At 50.7% G+C, this 24,104-nt stretch overlaps 1 protein-coding gene across 4 annotated transcripts; it reads right to left on the bottom strand.

Moving 5' to 3' along the window:
• Positions 1 to 1,734: 1,734 nt before the first annotated feature.
• Positions 1,735 to 22,901, bottom strand: HJURP (Holliday junction recognition protein). Of its 4 annotated transcripts, XR_007953913.1 has the most exons (11): positions 19,262 to 19,430; positions 18,472 to 18,538; positions 14,918 to 14,973; positions 13,340 to 13,397; positions 12,328 to 12,386; positions 11,397 to 11,501; positions 10,251 to 10,320; positions 8,089 to 9,661; positions 4,685 to 4,817; positions 4,125 to 4,421; positions 2,604 to 3,820 (listed from the first exon to the last, which is right to left on the bottom strand). XR_007953913.1 is itself a non-coding variant. In XM_051999468.1 (10 exons), the coding sequence occupies exons 1-10, from the start codon at positions 19,397 to 19,399 to the stop codon at positions 2,308 to 2,310; spliced, it is 2,322 nt and encodes a 773-aa protein (XP_051855428.1). In that variant the 5' UTR covers positions 19,400 to 19,429; the 3' UTR covers positions 1,735 to 2,307. The 4 variants fall into 4 exon arrangements, 3 of the variants coding, with proteins under 3 accessions (XP_051855428.1, XP_051855426.1, XP_051855425.1); XM_051999468.1 differs by lacking the exons at positions 2,604 to 3,820; positions 4,125 to 4,421 and adding an exon at positions 1,735 to 2,370 and having other exon boundaries at positions 19,262 to 19,429; XM_051999466.1 differs by lacking the exon at positions 19,262 to 19,430 and adding an exon at positions 22,728 to 22,901 and having other exon boundaries at positions 2,604 to 4,421.
• Between the last annotated feature and the right edge of the window lie 1,203 nt (positions 22,902 to 24,104).

Here is a 24,104-nt window from a genome sequence, read left to right as displayed (position 1 = left end):
GTGTGCTTATCTTCTCATACTCCCTCAAACATTCAATGTTGCCATTTTGGGGGGTGTCATTTTTTGCTAATTTTTAGGGTGTGAGGTGAAATCTTAAGATTATTTTGTTTGTATTTCTCTTATTAGGGATTTGGAGCATTTTTAAAAATATTGTTTGGATCTTTTTAAGTTCTTTTGGGAACTTTTTGTCCTTTTTTGACTTTATTTATTGGGGAATGGCTATATATATATATAGATAGATATAAATTTGTATATATCTATATATTGATATATATATATATATTTACCTATACCTATCTTTCTATATCTGATACCAAATCTTTATCAGAGAAACCTAATACAAAAATTTTATCTCTGTTCAATCCCTTCCCTTATCCCAGGGCCATTAATTTTGTTTATGCTGAAGCTTTTGTTTCAAACAATTAAAAGTCATTTTATCTTTTCTAATTGTCTCTCTCTCTTTTTTTTTTTTTACTCATTATCTGTGAGATATATATGGTCTGTTTCTTTTCTAATTTTTTCTGCTAAGATTTTTAATATTAAGATCATGTATTCATTATGGAATATGGTCTAAGCTACATTTCTACCAGATGCTTTCCAAGTTTTCTGAGCACTTTTTACGAAACAGGGAGCTTATCCCTGGGTGATTTATGTTTTCCCACTTTAACCAAACACTGAGTTATTAAGTTCTCGTTTGCCTCATCTGTTCCATACCAGTAAGACGACGATACCTCAATCCTGATCTTTTGTGATCTCTCTCGTGTCGGATGCTCTTGTCCACTTTCTATGCTTGGACACACTCTCCTTTATGGAGCAGTTAATTGGTTATGAAGCAGTTAATAAGAGTGTCAGGCCTGGAATTGGGAGGACCCGAGTTCAAATTCAGCCATAGAACTGACTTACTAGCTAAGTGACTCTGGGCAAGTCATTTGTTTGCTTCAGTTTCTCCATTGGGGATAATAATAGCACTTCCCTTCCATAGTCGTTGTGAGGATCAAATGAGATAATTGTAAAAAGCTTAACACAGTACCTGGCATATACTATGAGCTATATAAATGTTACGATTATCCTTTTCAAGATATTGCTCTACGCTGGTTTTCCTTCTACCTGTCTGACCCTCCTAAGGCTCCTTTGCTGGATCATCACCTATATCCTACATCCTTTATCACGGACGTACCCAACCACTGGATCCTGGGACCCCTCTATTAACATCTCTGTACACGTGACTTCCATATCTAGTGATCTGGCCAGGTCTCTTTCCCGAGTTCCAGTCCCACATCACCCACTGACCTTTCCACTTGAATGTCCCATAAGTATTCAATCTCATAAGTATTCAACGTTAGAGCTCGGGGAAGCTTTTTTCTTGGCCTTGTGAATTCTCCCGCCATGTTAACAATCTCCCGTCCGTCTCCTCCTCTCGACTTATACGGCCGCAAGCGTAGCTCGAACCTCCATCCCCTCTCACCCAGACGATTGCAGCAGTCTCCCCACTGGTTTCTTCGAGGCCAGGCTTGCTGACCTTCCCACCTCCCAGCACTTTCCTTTCCAACATCTTCCCGCCAAGATGACTTTCCCAGGGTCACAGATCTGACTCCTTCCTCCCCACTGTCTTCAGTGCTCCTGGCCTGAGGATCCCCCAGCACTCAGCCCAGGGACGGTACACTGCGCGGAATACAGGCTTTTAGAATGAAAGATATTAGAAGTGGATCCTTCCTACGGCAAGTCAGAAGCAGATCCATGTCAAACATATTTTATTGATAGAACTTTCAAAAGCAGCCTTAAAACAACATCTTACATTAAACTCTGCAAGTAAGAATTGCATTTAAATAGTGAGTTCATGATAAAAGTCATTCTCAGCACCTCCTTATTTTAAACACACAAACCCGCTAACACGAGGGCAGGGGCCATGGGGCGGGGAGGTAGCTAGCACCGAGCTGTCTCTTAAAAGTCTCCTGAGCACGAAGAGACGGGTGTCCCTTCGCCGAGGCTGGCCACGAGGGCGCAGACGCCAGCTCTCCGGTCGTCTTGTTTCAAACAGGAACTTGAAGAATACTCAGCAGGGTCGGTGATTAAAGATGACCCGAGATCGGCCAGGTTTTCCACTGCACTAAAGTAAAACCTGACCCAGGCTCCGACCGGGAAAGCCTGAAGTTCTGCCTAAGCCGGGAAACCGGCCTTCCCGTCCCTGAGTTCTGAGGGGAAGCAAAGGGGGGGAGGCCCACGGTGGCCACACAGCCACGCCAAAGCCTCGGGGCCACGTCAGAGCCCGGCCCAGGCTCTCACGCTGGTACTTTCCAGTCTCTGGATTCACGGGCTCCCAAACACGAGACCTCTTCTCTTCCTTCCTTCCGGGGAAGCTTCCTGCGGGCGCTAGGAAAAAGCAAAGGACCATGCCGGCACCCGGGCCATCAGAGCTCCCCGTGGAGTCCCAGCCCCAGAGATGGCTCCCCTCGGAGCAGCCTCCTCCTGTCCCGAGGAGCAGAGTCCACCCAGGGGCCTCTCAGCCAATCATAAGTCACACCTCTGCAAGTCATGTCAAGACTGGCAAATGAATATTTATCATGGCCTCCCCCCCCCCCCCCCCGACTTTGGTCATTTCCTGTGGGAAGCCAGCAAAGGCAAAGCAGAAAAGCCTCCAAGAGGACCAGAGGTCCCTGATCTAGAGGCTGAGGCAGGCTGGCGGCCTTGTCTGACAAAGGAGCAAACTGAGGCACATTAGAGAGCTTCTTACACTGGACAGAGCTGAGACCCACAGAGACAGGAGGCCCGCAGAGACAGGAGATTCACAGAGACAGGAGGCCAGCAGAGATAGGAGAACCACAGAGACGGGAGGACCACAGAGGCAGGAGACCAGCAGCACCAGAAGGCCAGCAGAGACAGGAGGCCAACAGAGACAGGAGAACCACAGAGACGGGAGGACCACAGAGACGGGAGGACCACAGAGGCAGGAGACCAGCAGCACCAGAAGGCCAGCAGAGACAGAAGGATCACAGAGACAGTAGGCCAGCAGAGACAGGAGATCAGCAGCACCAAAAGGCCAGCAGAGACAGGAGGCCAGTAGAGACAGGAGACCAGTAGAGACAGGAGGCCAGCAGAGCCAGAAGGCCAGCAGAGACAGGAGGCCCACAGAGGCAAGAGGCCTGAAGAAACAGGAGGCCAGGAGAAGTAGGAGGCCCACAGAGCCAGAAGGCCATCAGAGACAGGAGGCTAGCAGAGACAGGAGATCTGCAGAGGCAGGAGGCCCGCAGAGACAGGAGGTCCACAGAGACAGGAGGCCCGGAGAGACAGGAGGCTAGCAGAGACAGAAGGCCATCAGAGACAGGAGGCCCACAGAGACAGAAGGCCATCAGAGACAGGAGGCTAGCAGAGACAGGAGATCTGCAGAGGCAGGAGGCCCGCAGAGACAGGAGGTCCACAGAGACAGGAGGCCCGGAGAGACAGGAGGCTAGCAGAGACAGAAGGCCATCAGAGACAGGAGGCCCACAGAGACAGAAGGCCATCAGAGACAGGAGGACCGCAGAGACAGGAGATCCACAGAGGCAGGAGGCCCACAGAGACAGGAGGTCCACAGAGACAGGAGGCCCGGAGAGACAGGAGGCTAGCAGAGACAGAAGGCCATCAGAGACAGGAGGCCCGCAGAGACAGAAGGCCATCAGAGACAGGAGGCCCGCAGAGACAGAAGGCCCGCAGAGACAGGAGGCCCACAGAGACAGGAGACCATCAGAGACAGGAGGCCCGCAGAGACAGGAGGTCCACAGAGACAGGAGGCCCGTAGAGACAGGAAGCTAGCAGAGACAGAAGGCCATCAGAGACAGAAGGCCTGCAGAGACAGGAGGCCCGCAGAGACAGAAGGCCATCAGAGACAGAAGGCCTGCAGAGGCAGGAGGCCCGCAGAGACAGGAGATCTGCAGAGACAGGAAGCCCGCAGAGACAGGAGGCCCGCAGAGACAGAAGACCGTCAGAGATAGGAGGCCCGCAGAGACAGAAGGCCATCAGAGACAGGAGGACCACAGAGGCAGGAGACCATCAGAGACAGGAGGTCCGCAGAAACAGGAGGCCAGCAGAGAGGAGATCTGCAGAGACAGGAAGCCCGCAGAGACAGGAGGCCCACAGAGACAGAAGACCATCAGAGACAGGAGGCCCGCAGAGACAGAAGGCCATCAGAGACAGGAGGACCACAGAGGCAGGAGACCATCAGAGGCAGGAGGCCAGCAGAGACAGGAGGCCCAGAGTTGCCTTGGGCCCAGAACAATGGAAATCTCCACTTTTCAGCAACTATTCCTTGGCAGGCCAGGCCCTGCTCAGAGGCAGCTTCAAACCCTGAGGCTGCAGCTCTTGTCCCAGGCCACCAGACACGAGGGCCAGGGACGGAGGAAAGCCCAAGAGACACGGCTGCCTGACCTCCGACCACGGCTCCCTTCCTGCAGGACAGGGATCGGGAGGGGGACATTAGCAAAATGAAGGGAAAGGACAAGGCTCCAACGAAGGCAGGAGCACGTGGGGAAGCATGGTGTGGGAAGAGGAAGGCATCAGGGGAAGACCCCACCCCGCGAAGGGAAGGAGGGAGAAAGCCAAGCCTGAGGGTGTCAGCCGCGGCTAGCAGAGCAGACACACAGACACAGACATACACAGACAGACAGACACAGTCACACAGACACAGCAGGAAGATTTCCCTCTTTAGTACCTGTTCCTTGGCCGAGTTCCCACAGGCGACTCCTTGGCACAATGGCTGGGCGCCGGACACCCTGGAGCTTCTCATCAACCTTCCAGCAGGAGACTCCCCAGGGTCAGTGGACAAGCCCTGGCCATCTGGGGCCCTGTTAACAAAGGTGAGCAGCCATGAAATGCCATCACCCGTCAGAAGTCAGTGCGAGCCCGCTGTCCGACTCCCCCGGGCCTCCACGCCGGGCGTGGCCCGCTGATGCTACATGCCCGGCTGGGCAAGCAAGAAGAGATTTCTTCGGATTTGGCGAGACTGCTGGGAGGCAGACGGGAGGACAAGCAGGTGGGGAGCCTCTCCAGAGGCCCGGCAGCGTGTCCTTGGACAGCCGGCCCTGGCAACCCTAGAGAGGGTCTAAGAGGAGACGGACCCTAGGCTAGGTCCTCCTCTCCCTCCAGAACCCGCTTTGCCTGGGCATCCCCCTGACTACTCCCACCTACCCAAGCTCTGCTCCCTGCAGGCTCTGAGGAAGGCAAGCACTCATGAAACAGGGATGTTTTGTGTAATCTGCATTTGGAGGGAGAGGTCTAAGTGAGGGGTAATCGTCCCCTTTGGAGAGAACAGGGAGAGTGATTGTTATTCTGTACCTAAAAGGGAACACAGCAGCTAGGACCAGGCGTGGACTGAGGAAGACCTGAGTTCAAACCCTGCCTCAGACACTGACTGTGTGACCTTGGGCAAGTCACGTCACCTTGTTTGCCTCAGTTTCCTCATCTGTCAAATGAGCTGGGGAAGGAAATGGCACACCCTTCCAGTTTCTTTGCCAAGAAAACCCCATAAAAGAATGCGATGGCTCGAGCCCAAATCCTTGTAACATTGAGCCAGCGAAGGCCCTTCCAATTAAGCTAATGGCTAAGAGGGATTTGGCAGGGAGGTGGGAATACAGATGGTATTGGGAGGAACCGACATAACTGCTAATGAGCTCAACGTACTTAACCAAGGGCACCCAGCGTAGTCTGGGCAACAGAGCAACAAACAGCTCTCCTCGCTTTACCTCCTCCTATGTCTCCCAACATGTAATGATTTCCTACGGGCAGCCCCTTCTATGGTAAAGGCAAAGACTGTCATGATTTTAAAATAATCCGAATGCAGCCAGATCTCTGTAGTTTCTGTGTTCTCTCCTGACACGATTATCCCAAACAGGAAACCGCACCAAACAGGTGCCGCACCAAGGTGGACAAGGTACAGTCAAAGACTTGCAGAGGGTGGGCAGACCAAGCACCAAGAAGAAAGCCAGATAACGAACTCTTTGCTACAGTCCATGATGACAGGGAAAGGCTGTAAACTCATCCCACGCAACTGAGTCTGTCCAAAACACATCATGAAATGTCAGCCACGGAAAAGGCACTGGATGATATGCTGAGGATCCTAAGGAAAGAATTACCAGCGTGGTAATAAGGGAAGAGAAAATTGAGGGAGATTCAGAGAGTCACCAGGGAGAAGCTCCAAGGGTGGAGGTTGTAAAAGGGCTGAATCTCTTGAGTTGATGCACTGAGGTCGGTTCAAGCACTTAAGGCTAATTACGGATCGGACAATACTCTATAAGCCCATGCTTGGAAAATGGCCCTTCCCACTATCCTGTGCTGGCTGGATAATTGGTGTATACAGAGAACTGTAGGAGGGACTAGGGGGTGGAGTAAGAGTAGCCAGGGTCACTCTGGTGGTAGATGAGGAGAAGGGAGGTCGTGGAGATTCTGCATCCATTCCCTTCACTGCTACCCCTAAAGACCAAGAATAAAGGCCAAGGACTTTTGCTTATCCTGATTCCGGCTGATTCTAAGGTATCCGGGGGCCAACTCGGTCTTCACGGGAGATGAAGAGGGAATCGATTCTGGGGTAGATGGCGGCCATAGGAAGACCAACTAAGAAGCTACTCGGGTAGCACGGGGGGAGAAGAGATGAAGAGCTGAGTTCAAGCAGATGCCTTGGGAAAGGAGAGAAGGCAATGGATGCACGATACATTAGGTAAACAGAACCGAGACTTCCATGATTGGAACATGAGGCTTGGAGAACTGAGGAGTTGAAGAAGATTCTCAGGGGGTGAGCCTGGATGAACAGAAAACATTTGTCCCCTCCACAGAAATGGGGAAGTGAACTGATGTTAAGTGAAGCGAGCAGAATCAAGAGATCACTGTACAAGGCAACAACAAGATTCTGTGATGATCAATTGTGATGGACTCACTTATTTGCAACAATTCAAGGAGACTTCCAATAGACTTAGGATGGAAAATGCCATCTGCATCTAGAGAGCGAACCACGGGCACTGAATGTGGATCCAAGCAGGGTATTTTTACGTTTTAGTTTGTTTCTTTCTCGTGTTTTTTCCCCTTTTGGTCGGGTTTTTCTTGCACAACATGACGAGTACGGAAATATGTTTACAAAAATGGCCCATATTTAAGCCACATCAGATTGCTTGCTATCTTGGGGAGGGAGAAAAATTTGGAACATGAAATCTTACAAAATTTAAGTTAAAAACTATCTTTACATGTATTTGGGAAAATAAAATACTATTAAAGATTTAAAAGATTCCTATCTTACTTCAAATTGTCTTGGAGTAGAGGGGTATCCATAGAAGGCTGAGATTTAGAATGCTTCATTGAACAATATTATTTCTGATAGAATTGTAAGTGAAAAGAAGAATCAAGTATTCATATTTGTTTTCCTTGACCAAGTTTTAGGGGTTTAACGGAGGTGGCTTTCGAAAAGTTAAGGACATCTAGTTGGGTATGTCCTTTTAATGGTTGGTGGGACTAGAGACAGAGATCTGAGAGGCAACTTCCTAGCCAATGATTGAAACTCTAGCTTAGAGAGATCACTGAGAGAAAAGAAGGGAGCCCGGTGGAAAGCTTCGGGTCTCTGGGAGTGGGGAATCGACTTGGAGGCTACTTAGGCAAAGGGGACTGAGCAGAAGCTGGGAGCAGCACCCAATGCAGGGCAGCAGAATCTTTGAGAGGATCCAGGAGAGTGACCAGAGATGGAGGAATAAGATCAAGGACCGGGAGGTCAAAATCAGACAGGGGAAGTTCAAATTCTTCATTGTGGACCAACTTTGACTTCCAGGAGCTTTTAAATGCATCAAAGGGCTAGAAGGAACCCATCATGTGACAGTTGGAGAAACTGAGTCCCAGAAATAAATGGGTTGTCAAGGTTGTCTAGGGAATGAGTGGCAAAGCCAGGCTGTGGAAGCCAGGTTCTGGTCCATGACACCAGCCTGCTTCTGCCATCTCAGATATACACGTGTGCTTTTAGAACTGTTAATTTTTTTTGATTTAAGTATAAAGTGCCCACGGAGACCCAGATCCTTTGGGTCCATTCCTTTCCTCAAATACCCTTTATGGCAATAACAATTACTTTTTAAAAATACCTACACCTTATCTTCTGTCTTTGAAGAGCTGAAGCAATCCGACGTCTGGGAACTTGACAACTTCCGTCTTTTTGGGGGTGAAACGAAGTCTCCTTTTGAGGTGGGCCTGAGTGAGGCTGTGCTGTGGAGCGGGGTGACTGTCCCACATGGGGAGTTCCTGGTGCTGCTCCGGGGGGAGGCTACGTTGCGGAGCGGGGTGATTGTCCCACATGGGGAGTTCCTGGTGCTGCTCTGGGGGGAGGCTACGTTGCGGAGTGGGGTGACTGTCCCACATGGGGAGTTCCTGGTGCTGCTCTGGGGGGAGGCTACGTTGCGGAGCGGGGTGATTGTCCCACATGGGGAGTTCCTGGTGCTGCTCTGAAGGGAGGCTTTGCAGTGGAGCGGGGTGGCTGTGCCACACGGGGAGTTCCTGGTGCTGCTCTGGGGGGAGGCTACGTTGCAGAGTGGGGTGATTGTCCTACACAGGGAGTTCCTGGTGCTACTTTGGGGGGAGGCTGCCTTCTGGGGTTCCTGAGAACCAGTGCTGGGGCTGAACCCTGGCAGAGAGTCCCCAAGTTTGCTCTGATTTGGCTCTTTTGGCTTCTGCCTGGATTTCTTAAGGAACAAAAGCTCCTGGGCCCAGTGAGCTGTTTCCTGGGAGTACGTGTCAAACATGGAATCGATTGGGTCTGGGCCTTTGTAGGGTGTTTGCTCCAGGCCAAAAGGCAGGGCCTTTCTTGCCTTTGTGGCCTTCTCTCTGGGAAAGCCCGTCTTTAGGCACGGGCCGGGGCCATCGGAAGCCGAGCGCTCTTGACAAAGCCTTTCCCGGGACCAGGGAGCCTTCGTGGGTGTTTGGAGCGGCTTTGGTGGCCCCAGTGACCTGGAGAGGCCCTGTTTCTGCCACATCCCATCCCTGGCAGGAGCCCCCAGCAGCGTAGGGCAGAGCCACTCCTTTGCACTTGTCAGAACTTGGGGCAGAGACAAGGTGGGGGTCCTCGGGGGGCTCTGGCAGGGAGGGGGGCCAGCTTGGCTCACCTCCATAGTCCTGGAAGGAGACTCCCGAATGGAGAGCTTTTGCAGAGTCCCCCTCAGACCCAGCGGAGAAGCAGCGCTTTGGGAGCAGGTGAGGTCGGCGGCCTTGACAACGGCCTTGTCCGGCTCCACGGGAGGTAAAAAGTTCCGCCTGGGGTTTCTGTCAATTAAACCACTCGTCTCCTCGGGGACAATCCGGAACTTGCGACTGATCTTGAGAAAACTGCTTTCCATGGTCAGGGTGACGTTAAGCCTCCTTTTCTTCGAGAACCAGCCCTTGGAAATGTACTTATTTGTGGACACGAGGCCCACCTTCTGAGAAGGCAAACACTTACTCAGGGAACACAGCATCTCTGCGTAGACGTCACTCAGGGTGAGCTCCCGCTCCTCATCTCCCCACGTCACGTCCCCCATGCAGCCGCTCAGCCGGCTCCTCCGGGCCCTCCAGGCCAACAAGCTCTCATTGGGGCACGCGGCCGCGCCCCCGGCACCTCGGGGACATCGGAGGGGCGAAGTCAGCGTAACTGAAAGTCTGTTATCCTTCCGGGGGCCAATACTGCTGGAATCTGGGAACAAACGGAGACCAGAGCAGATGGAGAGAGAAACCCTTCTACGTACCAGAGCCATGTCCCAGGATGGCCCCCAGAGGACGCTGGCAGGCGCTTCAGGGCCATGTTGGGACAGCGGCACAAGGGGCAGGCGAAGGGGATCCTCGCCAGGAGACTGATGCAAACTTGGGGGCCATCACAGTGCCCTGCAAAGCTAAGAGCAGCACTCTGCTCCCTGTTTCACACCACTCAGTGGCCCCACTGGAAAACCCCGTGGTTCTGAAGAGCCTTTAAAAGTCAGTTTGGGGCGGGTTGCCCCCACAGAGCTCGGTGAGTGCCCGACTCGCCCACCACAGATTTTTCTTTCTTCTTGAAGCCTCTAGCCAAGGCTGCACCTATGTCAGTTCAAAAGCCCCAGGCCAAAAGTGTGGGCACTGAGAAGCATGTTCTCACTCCCTGGCCCAGAAGGTAGCAATACGGGGTGGGGGAGAGGAAGAGACTCCTAGGGGCCCTCACAAAGGAACCCCAAGACTGGCTCACAAGGGTCCTCTTGCTTAGGAAGTCCAAAAGAAAACCATAAACTTCACCAGCTGTCTGGATCACTCACCAAGCGACGCTTCAGAACTCTCTTTGGCCGAAAGGATCATGGGGTCCTTCCTCTTGTTGAAACTGTCAAACTGGAAAGAAAATCAAGTCGGAATTTAAAACCGCAGCCTGAGACCTGAAGGCCTGGGTTGGTGCGGTGGGAGCAGCCCTAGGGGTTGGCCCTCGTCTGGAAGATGCTAGGAGGAGCCCCGGGGCTTCCAATGACTGTCATGGCTGGCGTCCCACCCTGGGCTTGGAATCGTGGGAGATCAAAGCTCACAGCACCATGGAGCCCCCCACAGTGGCCATTCTACTCTTAGACCACCACGTTTGTGTCCAAGTTTTTCCTCTGATGGAGTTAAGTTCTCCTGCTGTCCCTTCCACTTCCCGGGGTCAGCAGACACTTTAACAAGGGCAGGAGCGATCTATCAGGACCAAACACTCCCAGGGCTGCCAGGTGCCCTTTGTGGGCAGAGGAGACCCACGGGAGTGACCAGAGCCTCGGACAGAGCAGCAGGCCCTCCCACCAACTGTGGGGAAGGCCCTTTTATCGCCTTGGTTTGTTCCTCCATAAAATGGGGATGGCAAAAGTCACAGATCATAGTTCTCTGGAGGAAGGCGGCCGGTTCACATCCAAACCAGCCATCGGGCCTTGCTCTCCACGTAAGCTATGCTGACAAATCAGTTAAATCCTCTTCGGGAGCAAGACCCCCAACACGAGTTCTCTGTATGACCGCGGGCAGTCACCGTGCCCGGCTTTGGATGGCCCCTTCCAGGACAGCATTACCCCGAGGGACACTGAGAGCAGTGACTGTGAGGAGGACCAGAGAGAAGCCCCGGGAGCCTCTGGTGTGCTGATGCAAGGTGAGGGTCACACCAGCAGAAGGCCATCACAAGGCAAACAGAGCGCACGAGAAATAATCTGTGAGTTACAAGGAAGATGCTGGGACCCGGCCCTCACCTCCTGGGAGAACTTGGGGCTGGGGAGGAGCCCTGCACTTCTTTGTACTTTCTCTGATGAGGAAACTGAGGTGTTTTGTTTTTTTTTAAATTTTCATTGTGTGTTGTAAAAAGGATAGAGGAGGTAGAGAGGGGAAGAATAACTTGGGAAATGCAGGGGATATAAAACACAAAGTATATCAGTAACAGCAACCATTAAAAGAATCACCATGATCAGCCTGGGATGGTCATCTTCCAGGATCACGTCCACTCGGGTCATGTTTTTCTTGTCTAAGTCATTTTCTGAAAGACTTTCAAGACTGAAGCCTTCATTCTAAGACCAAAAAAAAAGGAATTGGAGAATTCAGTATTCAAAAACCTCTTATGTGCTCGGTCTACCCAACTCCACAACTCCACAAGAGGAAGACTCTTTCCACTGAAGGGCTAGAGGGAGAACCTCTTAGAATGGCCCCAAGAATGGCTACCTTTCCTTTCAGGGCCACAGATGAGTCCACTCCCGGGGCATGGTTCACTTACTCTGACCTCCATTCCAGGAACCTTGATGCCTGGGCTAGAGACTAATCCCAGCAGAAGTCCCCAGCCTGGCCCCCTCCCACCATCCCCATGCCCACTAATTCTAGAGCCATTATCTATCACGACGGTGTCACTTCTGCAAAGGGTCTTCCACAGACCCCTCATCATCCGGGGAACTTGGAGACAACTTCCCTTTGGCCTAGGAATGAGCAGCCTGGCAAGTACTCAACAAGAAATGTTTTTTCATTCATGCTCTGGTAGAGGGAGATTCCTCCCAGGGATGTCCCATACCAACAGAACCTCAAGTCAAGATGGGGAAGCCCCGTATCAAACTGTCAGAGTACATAAACTGCAGCACATTTAAAATCCTTTCTATTCGGTGACCAGATAATCAAGGTGAGTGGCCGTCTTTGGGGAACAAGCCTGATGTTCTTGGAACAGCTGCCTCAGGTGGGATGAGAACCAGAACGGCTTTGGGGGTAGGAATAGGAAAAAGGGGAGAGCTGGACTGGGGGGGTAGCCCAGTGGGCTGAGAGCTTCCAGTATCTTCAATATTCATGCAGACCCCCTTCCTCCAGCCCTAACCTTACCTTATTCTAGGAAAACCAAAGAAAGCTGGTCCTTACCCACAAGCTGGTATCATTTCTTTGAACCAAAGTTATATCAGCTCCACTGCTTGTGTCATCTAAAAAAAAAAAAAAAAAAAAAGGACTATTTGCTTTCCAGATCAGTTTTTAGTTATTCCAAAGCCACGTTAAAACTTTTCCAAACACTGACTAGTCGCTTCACAAACATGCTAATCCTTAAGACACAAACAAACCAAAAGTATCGATCCAGACACTTGGGATAAAATCAGAATCATCTGTTTATCAAGTGATAAAACGAGTGGATTTTTGTTAATCGACTCCAAATTTTTAGCTGTAAGTACCCTAAAAATGTCTACTTAAAAGGGAATAGAACAGTCTCAAAATTAACAATCAAAGTTAGAATCATCTCAGGGACAGTAATAGCAAGTGGGACCCTATCTGGAGAGCTGTTACAAAATAGAAATTACATTTAATTAGCTTCAGGAAAACCAGAAATTCAAATCCTACTCCAGTCACTTACTCACTGGGTGACCTAAGCAAATTACTTAACTTCTGTCTGCCTCAATTTTCTTATCTGTAAAATGGGGATAAAAATAGTACTTCCCTTAAAGGGTGTTTGTGAAGATCATATAAACTAATATTTGCTAAGTGCTTAGCACGCAGTAGGCGATGCATAGATGTTGGCTATTGTGACAATTCAGCAAGACCAAATGATTTCCTGAAAATATATCTTCTGTGGAAATGTTCACTGAGCTGCTCATATAACTTTGGATTTCTGACACCGAATAGATGCTGATTGTTTGTATTAAAAAGACCGCAATTTGCTAAGTGCTTTTCCTTATTCTCTAGAAAACCTAAGTTTTATAACATAAGAACACAAAACACATGGTTCCCAGAATCCTCCCAAATCATGGATTAACATTCAGAAAATCTATTACTAAACAGGTAAGTATCTTTGTTCTTCAGCTCATTTCAGATCTAAATTAAGGAGAATTCACGGGCTCTTAACATTTCCCAAAACTTACTCAAAATGTTGAGAGGATTGCCTTACCTGTGGAAGTGCTTTCCGTAAAGTTATCCATACTATATCCTTCTTTCTCCAGGGAAATCTTACAAAAAAAAAAACAAAAAACCAACGTATGTCACTTAAAAATCTCAGCAAGAACTGGCTTTAAAATCATTGATTATGTGTAAATTAAAAACCTCCTCACACCTCTCAGATTGGCTAAGATGACAGGAAAAGATAATGATAAATGTGGGAGAGGATGTAGGAAAACTGAGACACTGATGCATTGTTGGTGGAGTTGTGAAATGATCCAACCATTCTGGAGAACAATCTGGAACTATGCCCAAAGGGCATTCATCCTCTCTTTTTTGGCAGGGATGGTGCCAAAAGCTGGACAGACAGACAGAAATGCAACAGTCCCTGCCCTGTGTTGCAGGAGACAACTCCCAATTATAATGTTTACGTAGCACTTATAATTATGATAGGAATATTCCAATATTGTTCACATAGGAAAAATATTAGCTACCTGAAGAACCCAAGTTGTTGTTATCATCTGATAACAAGGAGCCTGTACAGGGAGGCCACGGGGAGCAGGTGCCTGCTAAGTCCTTAGTGCCAGGGGGGAAGCACAGAACTGCCCAGTTTGTACCATCCTGTGCATGGAGTTGTCTGAGGCCTTCAAGGCCAACTGGGGACCACATTTAAGGCAAAGGCTGAATGTCAAGTGTGGTAGGATGGTACAGGAGAACACTGGTCAGTTAAGGGTTTGTGGGTTAAGGACGGAGCATCCTGGGCATGCAAGGAGTGAAGGGCAGTCTGGACAGGAGCCAGGGTGGAAGAAGCCCTGCCACATATTGCTTTAAGGCTGTTTACAAGCACATCCCACCAACCAGATGGAGGGAGACCCTGCTGTCAGTCCCATTCCCTGGTGTATATATATCTTCTTCCCAGCAGTAAATGGCACTTTCACGAAAACCTCACAATCAAATGCAGATAGGCAGAAATAGTAAACACATCCAAAAAAGAGCAAGGAAAGACAGACTAAAAACCAATTGGAAATTAAATAATCTAATCCTAAAAAATGAATGGGTCAAACATCAAGTCATAGAAACAAGCAATAATTTCATCCACGAGAATAACAATAATGAAATAATATATCAAAACTTATGGGATGCAGCCAAAGCAGTTCTTAGGGAAAATTTTATATATCTCTAAATACTGCAAAGAATAAATAGAGAAAAAGAAGATCAATGAATTGGGGATGCAACTAAAAAAGCTAGAAAAAAAAAAACTAACCCCCCTCCAACTAAATACCAAATTAGAAATTCTGAAACTCAAAGGAGATATGCACAAAAGTCAAAGTACTGAACCAATAAATACAAGTTTCATGAAAAAAAAACCAACAAAATGATAAACCTATGGTTAATTTGATTAGAAAAATTAAAAAGGTAGCTTAAGACTGCTTCCAAACATAGAGAAGCTCTTCTCCTACTGCCTCAGTCCTGGAAAGATGATTTGTTGATTATAACAAGTGCAAAAAGTCCTACTTAGCAGATGATTAGCATGAATGTCAGAGTGCCGTATCTTAAGAAGACATTTTGGCTGTGAGTTTTGCTTAAGTACCTGGGTATTCCGGAAGATTTCGTTAGATACTCTTTTTCCACCCCATATTTTCAGTCCTTGGAAAAGAAAAAAGTAGCACATAAATAAATAACACAACTTAAATTCTTAATATATTTTCACCTTGTCTTAACACAAAATTGAATCTATTTAAAAATGTCAATAACTCCACACAAAAAAAATCGCAGACTTTATGTAGAGGCAAAAGACTGGAAATCGAGGAGATGCTTATCAATTGGGGAATGGCTGAACAAGTTATGTTCAAGTATACGAGCAAATATCTGAAGGTAATGAAATACTATTGTGCAATAAGAAATGATAAGCATATTTCAGAAAAACCTAGAAAGATTTACATGAACTGATGCAAAGAACTAGAAAAGCCCTATATATAGCTAAGGTATATAATGATCTCCTGGTTCTGCTCATTTCACTTAATGCTAATAACTGTTAATGACTTAGCTCTTCTCAGCAACATGATGATCCAAGACAATCATAATAGATTCACGATACATGAATCTACATTTAGAGAAAGAGTTGATGGGAGTCTGAATGAAGATTGAAGTATTACTTTATTTTTTTTCATGTTTTTTTCCTCTTTTAGTCTGTTTCTTTCATAACTTGATTAATATAGAAACATGTTTTACTTGATTGCACATGTATAACCTATATTAAATTGCTTACCATTTCAGGAGAAAAACTTGGAACTCAAAATTTTGTAAAAATGAATGCTAAAAACTGTATAATGTGTGTGTGGGGGTGTTATTTTAAAAATAAAAGGAAAAAGGAAGGGAGGGAGGGAAAAAAGGAAGGAAGGAAGGAAGGAAGGAAGGAAGGAAAGAAGGAAGGAAGGAAGGAAGGAAGGAAGGAGCTGACCAACAAGTCAAAGGCTTTCAATTCCAGATCAATGAGAGAAAAGAAAGTTCTGGAATAAGATCTCAGGAAAACATTGAAGAAAACCTATCGCCCCATCACACAGCTAGTTAAATATTTGAGGCTGGATTTGAACTCTGGTCGTGATTCTAGGACTGGTGCTCTAGCTGCCCCTATTTCTTTAAAAACAAAAAACAAACCCAAAAACCCATCCAAGAATTTTGAACAGGAAATAAAACCCTCATTTATTCCCATATACAAAGTAGAGTATATGAGGATTGAATGCAAATCCTCCTCCCAATTTGCCCTTGGAATAAGTTCCCTTACTTAACTGTGGGACTCCTTCACAGCTCTCCTGCTCATCGCCCTAGCAGCACCTCTTTGCTTCCAGGCTTCATTTAAAGTATCCAAATGACTCTCTGATTTCTTTCAGACAATACTACTGCCTGCTCTTCTCTCCTCTCAAACTCCTCTTTCCAGGTAGAAAACAAAACCGAGAATGTATAGGGTCAAGCAAAACACGCTGAACCTTGTCCAAAAATGATGTGTCCCCCTTCTGTATGTGGATAAGTCTCCCTCTTAGGTGGCACAGAGCCAGCTTCTCCATCACTGGGCCTCTGGAACGGCGGTTGCTCCCTGGGTTCATCAGAACTCCTAAGGGTTTCAGAGCGGTCTGTCTTGTCCATACTGATATTAGCGAATCAGAGTTCAAATCTGGCCTCGGACACTTAATACTTCCTGGCTGTGTGACCCTTAATCCCAACTGCCTCATCTAAACCTAATTTCTACCCGCTTTTCCGTTGTCCCAGAAGTTTTCATCAGTTTATCAAACAGTAAGCCTTTCTATTTGCCATAGTACGTGCAATCTGTTCCACTGGTGGCTTTTTTTCCTTTAAGCTAATACCAAAACACTTTTGCAGTTTGAAATCTATTATTGCTCAGCCTCCCTCCTCCCTACCTTTAAAAATTATATCCTTTGAGATTCCTGGTCTATTTTTTCACAGATATACTGTTATTGTTTCTGCTATATAGTAACCCTTTGGTAGTTTGGTTGGAATGGTACCAAATAAATAAATTTAGGTTCTAATGTCATTTTTACTATATTGGCCCAGCCTAACCAGGAGCAGTAATATTCTCCAATAATTTATGTCTATTTTTGTAAACAGTATTTTATTGCTTCTTTGTGGTTCCTGTAGTCGGAGGCTACGAGGTGCCCGGAGACCAAGTCTCCTTTGGCCCTGGTCTACATCTCCAAGCCATGTGCAAGTGCCCCAAAACAGGACTTGTTAGGGTGGGGATCTAGAGTCATCTCCTCTAACCTCCTCCTCTTACAGATGGGGAAAGTGAGACCCGGGAAGTTGCCCAAGCTCAGAATGGGAATGCAGGGCTCTTGCTCCCCACATTTTCTCTCCTTCCTAACTTCTCCCTTTCTCTTGATGGCACAATTGTGCTTCCAGGTGTAATGACTGCACTAGCACCCACGATATGGGGGTGATCCAGAAGCAGCCAGAATCAGGATAAGCAAAAGTCCTTAATCTTTATTCTTGGTCCCCAAACGCAGGATTGAACAGGATGGAAGCAGATTCCCAGCCACCGCCTTCCCCTCCTGTCCCTCCTACAACCCTCTATACACCAATCATTGAGCCAGCACAGATAGTGAAAAGGACCATTTTCCCAAGCATATGCCATAGAATATTGTCCAATCAGAAGTTAGCCTCAAGCGCTCAGCAGTCCTGACCTCGGTGCACCAACCCAATAGTTTCAGCCCTCTACATCCAGGGATGCGGGTTCCCTTCTCGGCAGATAGCCTCCCAGAGGCAGAGTCTGCCAACTGGACCTTTACCATCTCTCTCTAGACCGCCCCCCTCCTTCCCCCCTAGTTCAGGCCCTTCTCCCTTCTTGCCTAGACTAGCCAACAGCCTCCAGTCTGGGAGGGGCTTCCTCTTGCCTCTCTTCTTTTGACCTTCCAAACCCTTCATAAGCTGGCTCCGGGTGCCCTTGCTAGACTTACTGGCCATTGCTTTCTTCCCCCTCCCCCCAGCCTACTTCTCAAACCCGATCCTTATCTCCCATCTCCATTCCTTTGGACAGCCCGTGCCCTCTCCCCCTCATGTCTGAAATGCGCCCCCCTTTCCACGCCCAAGTAAACTCTTCTGAAGCTCGGCTCTAGGGTCACCCCCTACAGGATCCCTGTCCGGATCCCCAGGTTGTGCAGCTGCCCCATTGCGTGGTTTCTATTTCACACTTAATTCTTCAAGATGCACTGTCCCCCTCCCCCATCTATAAGGCGTGTGCTAAAAGAAGGGAAGGGGGTCACTGCTGCCTGCCAGAGAGCACAGCTGGACAGACGGAATAAATGGACAAATAAGTAAGGGCTCCTTCCATTACCTGCTTTTATCCCGCAGGAGAACGTGGGCCCGCCCAGGGCCTGCAAATCCCCCGAGTCTGAAGGTTCTTGGGTGATTAAAGGGCAATAACAGAGAGAACAAGAAGAAGGCCCCAAAAAGGAGAAGGGAAGGGGGCGCTGGGGGGGCTCAGCCGCGGGGGAATCTGCTGGAAGAGAGCGCAAGCCCGGGGTTTCCCAGTGCCGGCTTCCTGCGCCCTCATCCTCTGCTTTACACGCAGGACGTGCGATCGCTCCCGCTCCCCGTTTCCCACTGAAGGCGCCCGAAAGCCCCCCAACTTACCCATTTCCGATTGGTAGGTTAACGTGGCGATGTGCACCAGCTTGTCTTCTTTAAAGGGCCGGTCGTACTGTGGGGGAGACACGCTCTCAGACCCGACCCCCGACCCCCTCAGCGCCAGTCTCCTCCCACTGCCCGCCAGAGCCTCCTCTGCGGCCCCTTGCCGCGCTCCTGGGTCGCCGCAGGATGTCACCTCGCGCACCCACGCCCCAAGGGCGCAGGCGCTGACTCACGATTGGCGCAGTTCAGTTTCCAAACAAAGATTATCTAATGGGGAAGAGCGGGACTGCAGGGGGAGGGGGAGGGGAGCCTGTGGGGAGTTTGGGGGAGCAGGAGAGGAAACTGATCAGGGAACTCGACACAGGAGGGGGAGGGAGGTGCAGAGGAGAAAAGGGGGAGCAGTCAAGGGGTGGGGAGATTATATGGGGGAGACTCCCCAGGGAGGGCGCCCAAGGGGAGAGACACGTGCGGGAATGTCATGGGAGGAAGCAATGGGGGAGAGTCACCCCTGGGAGGCCCGTGGGATGCAGGCACCCACTAGGAAGTGATACTCGCAGGGGTAGGGGTGTCCCGGAGAGGTGACACCCGCGGGGGACAGCTCGGTGGGGGCGAGGGGGACACTCACTAGGTTCCATAGGGGCTCGGAGCGGACCCACGAGGGAGCACCGGGGCTACTGGTGGGGGGATCCCGAGGGTTCCATAGGGGCGGGGCACCTAGAACAGGGGCTCACCCACGGGGGCCGCGCGCTCACGGGTGAAGGGCACAGCAGCCACGGGGAGGGGCCAGACTCACCTTGGCCACCAGAGTCCCCATGGTGTGGGCGAACCTCCGGTTGTTGGCCTGCAGCTGGTTTAAGAGCTGACAGCGAAGCTGCAGCTGCTGCTGCCGCCGCCGCCGCCGTTGCCTCGGCCGGACCCCGGTGGCCGCCATGCCGGCCTGGGGCCGCCGCGACTGCGGGAGGCCCGGGAGCCGGCCTGGAAAGCTTGGTCCCGCCCTTCCGGCCACCATTGGACGAAACCGAGCGGCTCATCTTCCCCATCAGCCGCTTCCATTGGCAATACTTCGCTCTCCGCCTCTTCGGGCGAGGGCTATAGGTCCATTGGGTAAAACCGGTGGATATCCCGCCCTCCGTGGAGGGAGCCGGAGGCTCATTGGTCCATTCAAATTTGTTGATGCACCCCATCTATTCCAACGGTCGGCGGAGGGCTCGGTTGCCTTAGAAAGACGGCGTTCTTAGCCCCGCCCTTCTGGCACATAGCCCCGCCCCAAGCTGGACGTAGGGCGGAGCCTCAGGCTTCAAAGCGGAGCGTGACCGAGCGGGTGGAATCTGGGCTGCCACTGAAGCTTCCTCTTCCTCCCCCCGGGAGGCTCTTCCGGAGCTTTTGCGGACACGCGTGGCGTGGTGCTGGGGGGAAAGCCCGGAGGGTCCAGGTTCAAGTCCCCTCCTTGTTCAGGGGCTGCCTCTGGCCCTCGGGCCACCCGTGGGTTCTGGGCTCGGTGCCTCCGTTTCCCTATTTGCCAACTAGGGCTCGGGCAGATGACTCCGGCGGCCGTGGTGGAGGGTCCCCTTCTGGACGGGGCGTGCTTCCTGTGCCTCCACTGCAGATCCAGGTCCAGGGTCCGAGGGAAGGGGAGAGCTGACCTCGGGAATCGGCTCCCCCCTCCCCACTTTTCCCCCTGACCTTTCCCCCTTCCCCTCCCCCCAAGCAAGCCCACTACTGGGCTGGGCTCTGGCCGGAGCGGACCCTGGGACTCGGAAAACAATGATTCTCATTGATGAAGCTCCTAGAATGGGGGTGGGGCAACCCTAGCAGAAAACGAGGCGGGAGCGAGCTCTCTCACAAGCACACACACACACACACACACACACACACACACACACACACACACACAGAACACACTCTAATCCCTTCACATACCTGCACACACACACACACACACACTCACTCACTCACACAGAACACACTCTAATCCCTTCACATACCTGCACACACACACACACACACACACACACACACTCACTCACACAGAACACACTCTAATCCCTTCACATACCTGCACACACACACACACACACACTCACTCACACAGAACACACTCTAATCCCTTCACATACCTGCACACACACACACACACACACACTCACTCACACAGAACACACTCTAATCCCTTCACATACCTGCACACACACACACACACACACTCACACAGAACACACTCTAATCCCTTCACATACCTGCACACACACACACACACACACACTCACTCACACAGAACACACTCTAATCCCTTCACATACCTGCACACACACACACACTCACTCACACAGAACACACTCTAATCCCTTCACATACTGCACACACACACTCACACACTCACACACTCACACAGAACACACTCTAATCCCTTCACATACTGCACACACACACACACTCACACACTCACACAGAACACACTCTAATCCCTTCACATACCTGCAACACACACACACACACTCACACAGAACACACTCTAATCCTTCACATACCTGCACACACACACACACTCACACAGAACACACTCTAATCCCTTCACATACCTGCACACACACACACATCACACAGAACACATTCTAATCCCTTCACATACCTGCACACACACACACTCACACACTCACACAGAACACATTCTAATCCCTTCACATACCTGCACACACACACACACACACACAGAACACACTCTAATCCCTTCACATACCTGCACACACACACACACTCACACAGAACACACTCTAATCCCTTCACATACCTGCACACACACACACTCACACACTCACACAGAACACATTCTAATCCCTTCACATACCTGCACACACACACACACTCACACACACACACTCACTCACACAGAACACACTCTAATCCCTTCACATACCTGCACACACACACACACACACTCACTCACACAGAACACACTAATCCCTTCACATACCTGCACACACACACACACACACACACACACACACTCACTCACACAGAACACACTCTAATCCCTTCACATACCTGCACACACACACACAACACACACTCACTCACACAGAACACACTCTAATCCCTTCACATACCTGCACACACACACACACAACACACACACACACTCACTCACACAGAACACACTCTAATCCCTTCACATACCTGCACACACACACACACACACACTCACTCACACAGACACACTCTAATCCCTTCACATACCTGCACACACACACACACACACACACTCACTCACACAGAACACACTCTAATCCCTTCACATACCTGCAGACACACACACACACACTCACACAGAACACACTCTAATCCCTTCACATACCTGCACACACACACAACACACACACACCACTCATCACACAGAACACACTCTAATCCCTTCACATACCTGCACACACACACACCACACACACACACACACTCACTCACACAGAACACACTCTAATCCCTTCACATACCTGCACACACACACACACACACACACTCACTCACACAGAACACACTCTAATCCCTTCACATACCTGCACACACACACACACAACACACTCACTCACACAGAACACACTCTAATCCCTTCACATACCTGCACACACAACACACACACACTCACACAGAACACACTCTAATCCCTTCACATACCTGCACACACACACAACACTCACACACTCACACAGAACACACTCTAATCCCTTCACATACCTGCACACACACACACACTCACACACTCACACAGAACACACTCTACCTTCAAACTGATCAGGGAACTCGACACAGGACGGGGAGGGAGGTGCAGAGGAGAAAAGGGGGAGCACGGAGAAAGGAGCATCCGGGGGAGAAGTCAAGGGGTGGGGAGATTATATGGGGGAGACTCCCCAGGGAGGGCGCCCAAGGGGAGAGACACGTGCGGGAATGTCATGGGAGGAAGCAATGGGGGAGAGTCACCCCTGGGAGGCCCGTGGGATGCAGGCACCCACTAGGAAGTGATACTCGCAGGGGTAGGGGTGTCCCGGAGAGGTGACACCCGCGGGGGACAGCTCGGTGGGGGCGAGGGGGACACTCACAAGGTTCCATAGGGGCTGGGAGCGGACCCACGAGGGAGCACCGGGGCTACTGGTGGGGGGATCCCGAGGGTTCCATAGGGGCGGGGCACCTAGAACAGGGGCTCACCCACGGGGGCCGCGCGCTCACGGGTGAAGGGCACAGCAGCCACGGGGAGGGGCCAGACTCACCTTGGCCACCAGAGTCCCCATGGTGTGGGCGAACCTCCGGTTGTTGGCCTGCAGCTGGTTTAAGAGCTGACAGCGAAGCTGCAGCTGCTGCTGCCGCCGCCGCCGCCGTTGCCTCGGCCGGACCCCGGTGGCCGCCATGCCGGCCTGGGGCCGCCGCGACTGCGGGAGGCCCGGGAGCCGGCCTGGAAAGCTTGGTCCCGCCCTTCCGGCCACCATTGGACGAAACCGAGCGGCTCATCTTCCCCATCAGCCGCTTCCATTGGCAATACTTCGCTCTCCGCCTCTTCGGGCGAGGGCTATAGGTCCATTGGGTAAACCCGGTGGATATCCCGCCCTCCGCGGAGGGAGATGGAGGCTCATTGGTCCATTCAAATTTGTTGATGCACCCCATCTATTCCAACGGTCGGCGGAGGGCTCGGTTGCCTTAGAAAGACGGCGTTCTTAGCCCCGCCCTTCTGGCACATAGCCCCGCCCCAAGCTGGACGTAGGGCGGAGCCTCAGGCTTCAAAGCGGAGCGTGACGGAGCGGGTCGAATCTGGGCTGCCACTGAAGCTTCCTCTTCCTCCCCCGGGAGGCTCTTCCGGAGCTTCTGCAGACACGCGTGGCGTGGTGCTGGGGGGAAAGCCCGGAGGGTTCAGGTTCAAGTCCCCTCCTTGTTCAGGGGCTGCCTCTGGCCCTCGGGCCACCCGTGGGTTCTGGGCTCGGTGCCTCCGTTTCCCTATTTGCCAACTAGGGCTCGGGCAGATGACTCCGGCGGCCGTGGTGGAGGGTCCCCTTCTGGACGGGGCGTGCTTCCTGTGCCTCCACTGCAGATCCAGGTCCAGGATCCGAGGGAAGAGGAGAGCTGACCTCGGGAATCGGCTCCCCCCTCCCCACTTTTCCCCCTGACCTTTCCCCCTTCCCCTCCCCCCAAGCAAGCCCACTACTGGGCTGGGCTCTGGCCGGAGCGGACCCTGGGACTCGGAAAACAATGATTCTCATTGATGAAGCTCCTAGAATGGGGGTGGGGCAACCCTAGCAGAAAATGAGGCGGGAGCGAGCTCTCTCACGGGCACGAGCACACACACACACACACACACACACACACACACACACACACTCACACAGAACACACTAATCCCTTCACGTACCTGCACACACACACACACACTCACTCACACAGAACACACTCTAATCCCTTCACATACCTGCACACACACACACACACACACACACTCACACAGAACACACTAATCCCTTCACGTACCTGCACACACACACACACACACTCACTCACACAGAACACACTCTAATCCCTTCACATACCTGCACACACACACACACACTCACTCACACAGAACACACTCTAATCCCTTCACATACCTGCACACACACACA

This window comes from Antechinus flavipes, chromosome 4 (assembly GCF_016432865.1).
Source record: "Antechinus flavipes isolate AdamAnt ecotype Samford, QLD, Australia chromosome 4, AdamAnt_v2, whole genome shotgun sequence".
NCBI classification, from domain to species: domain Eukaryota; kingdom Metazoa; phylum Chordata; class Mammalia; order Dasyuromorphia; family Dasyuridae; genus Antechinus; species Antechinus flavipes.
This window is presented reverse-complemented; position numbering and strand designations above follow the sequence as displayed.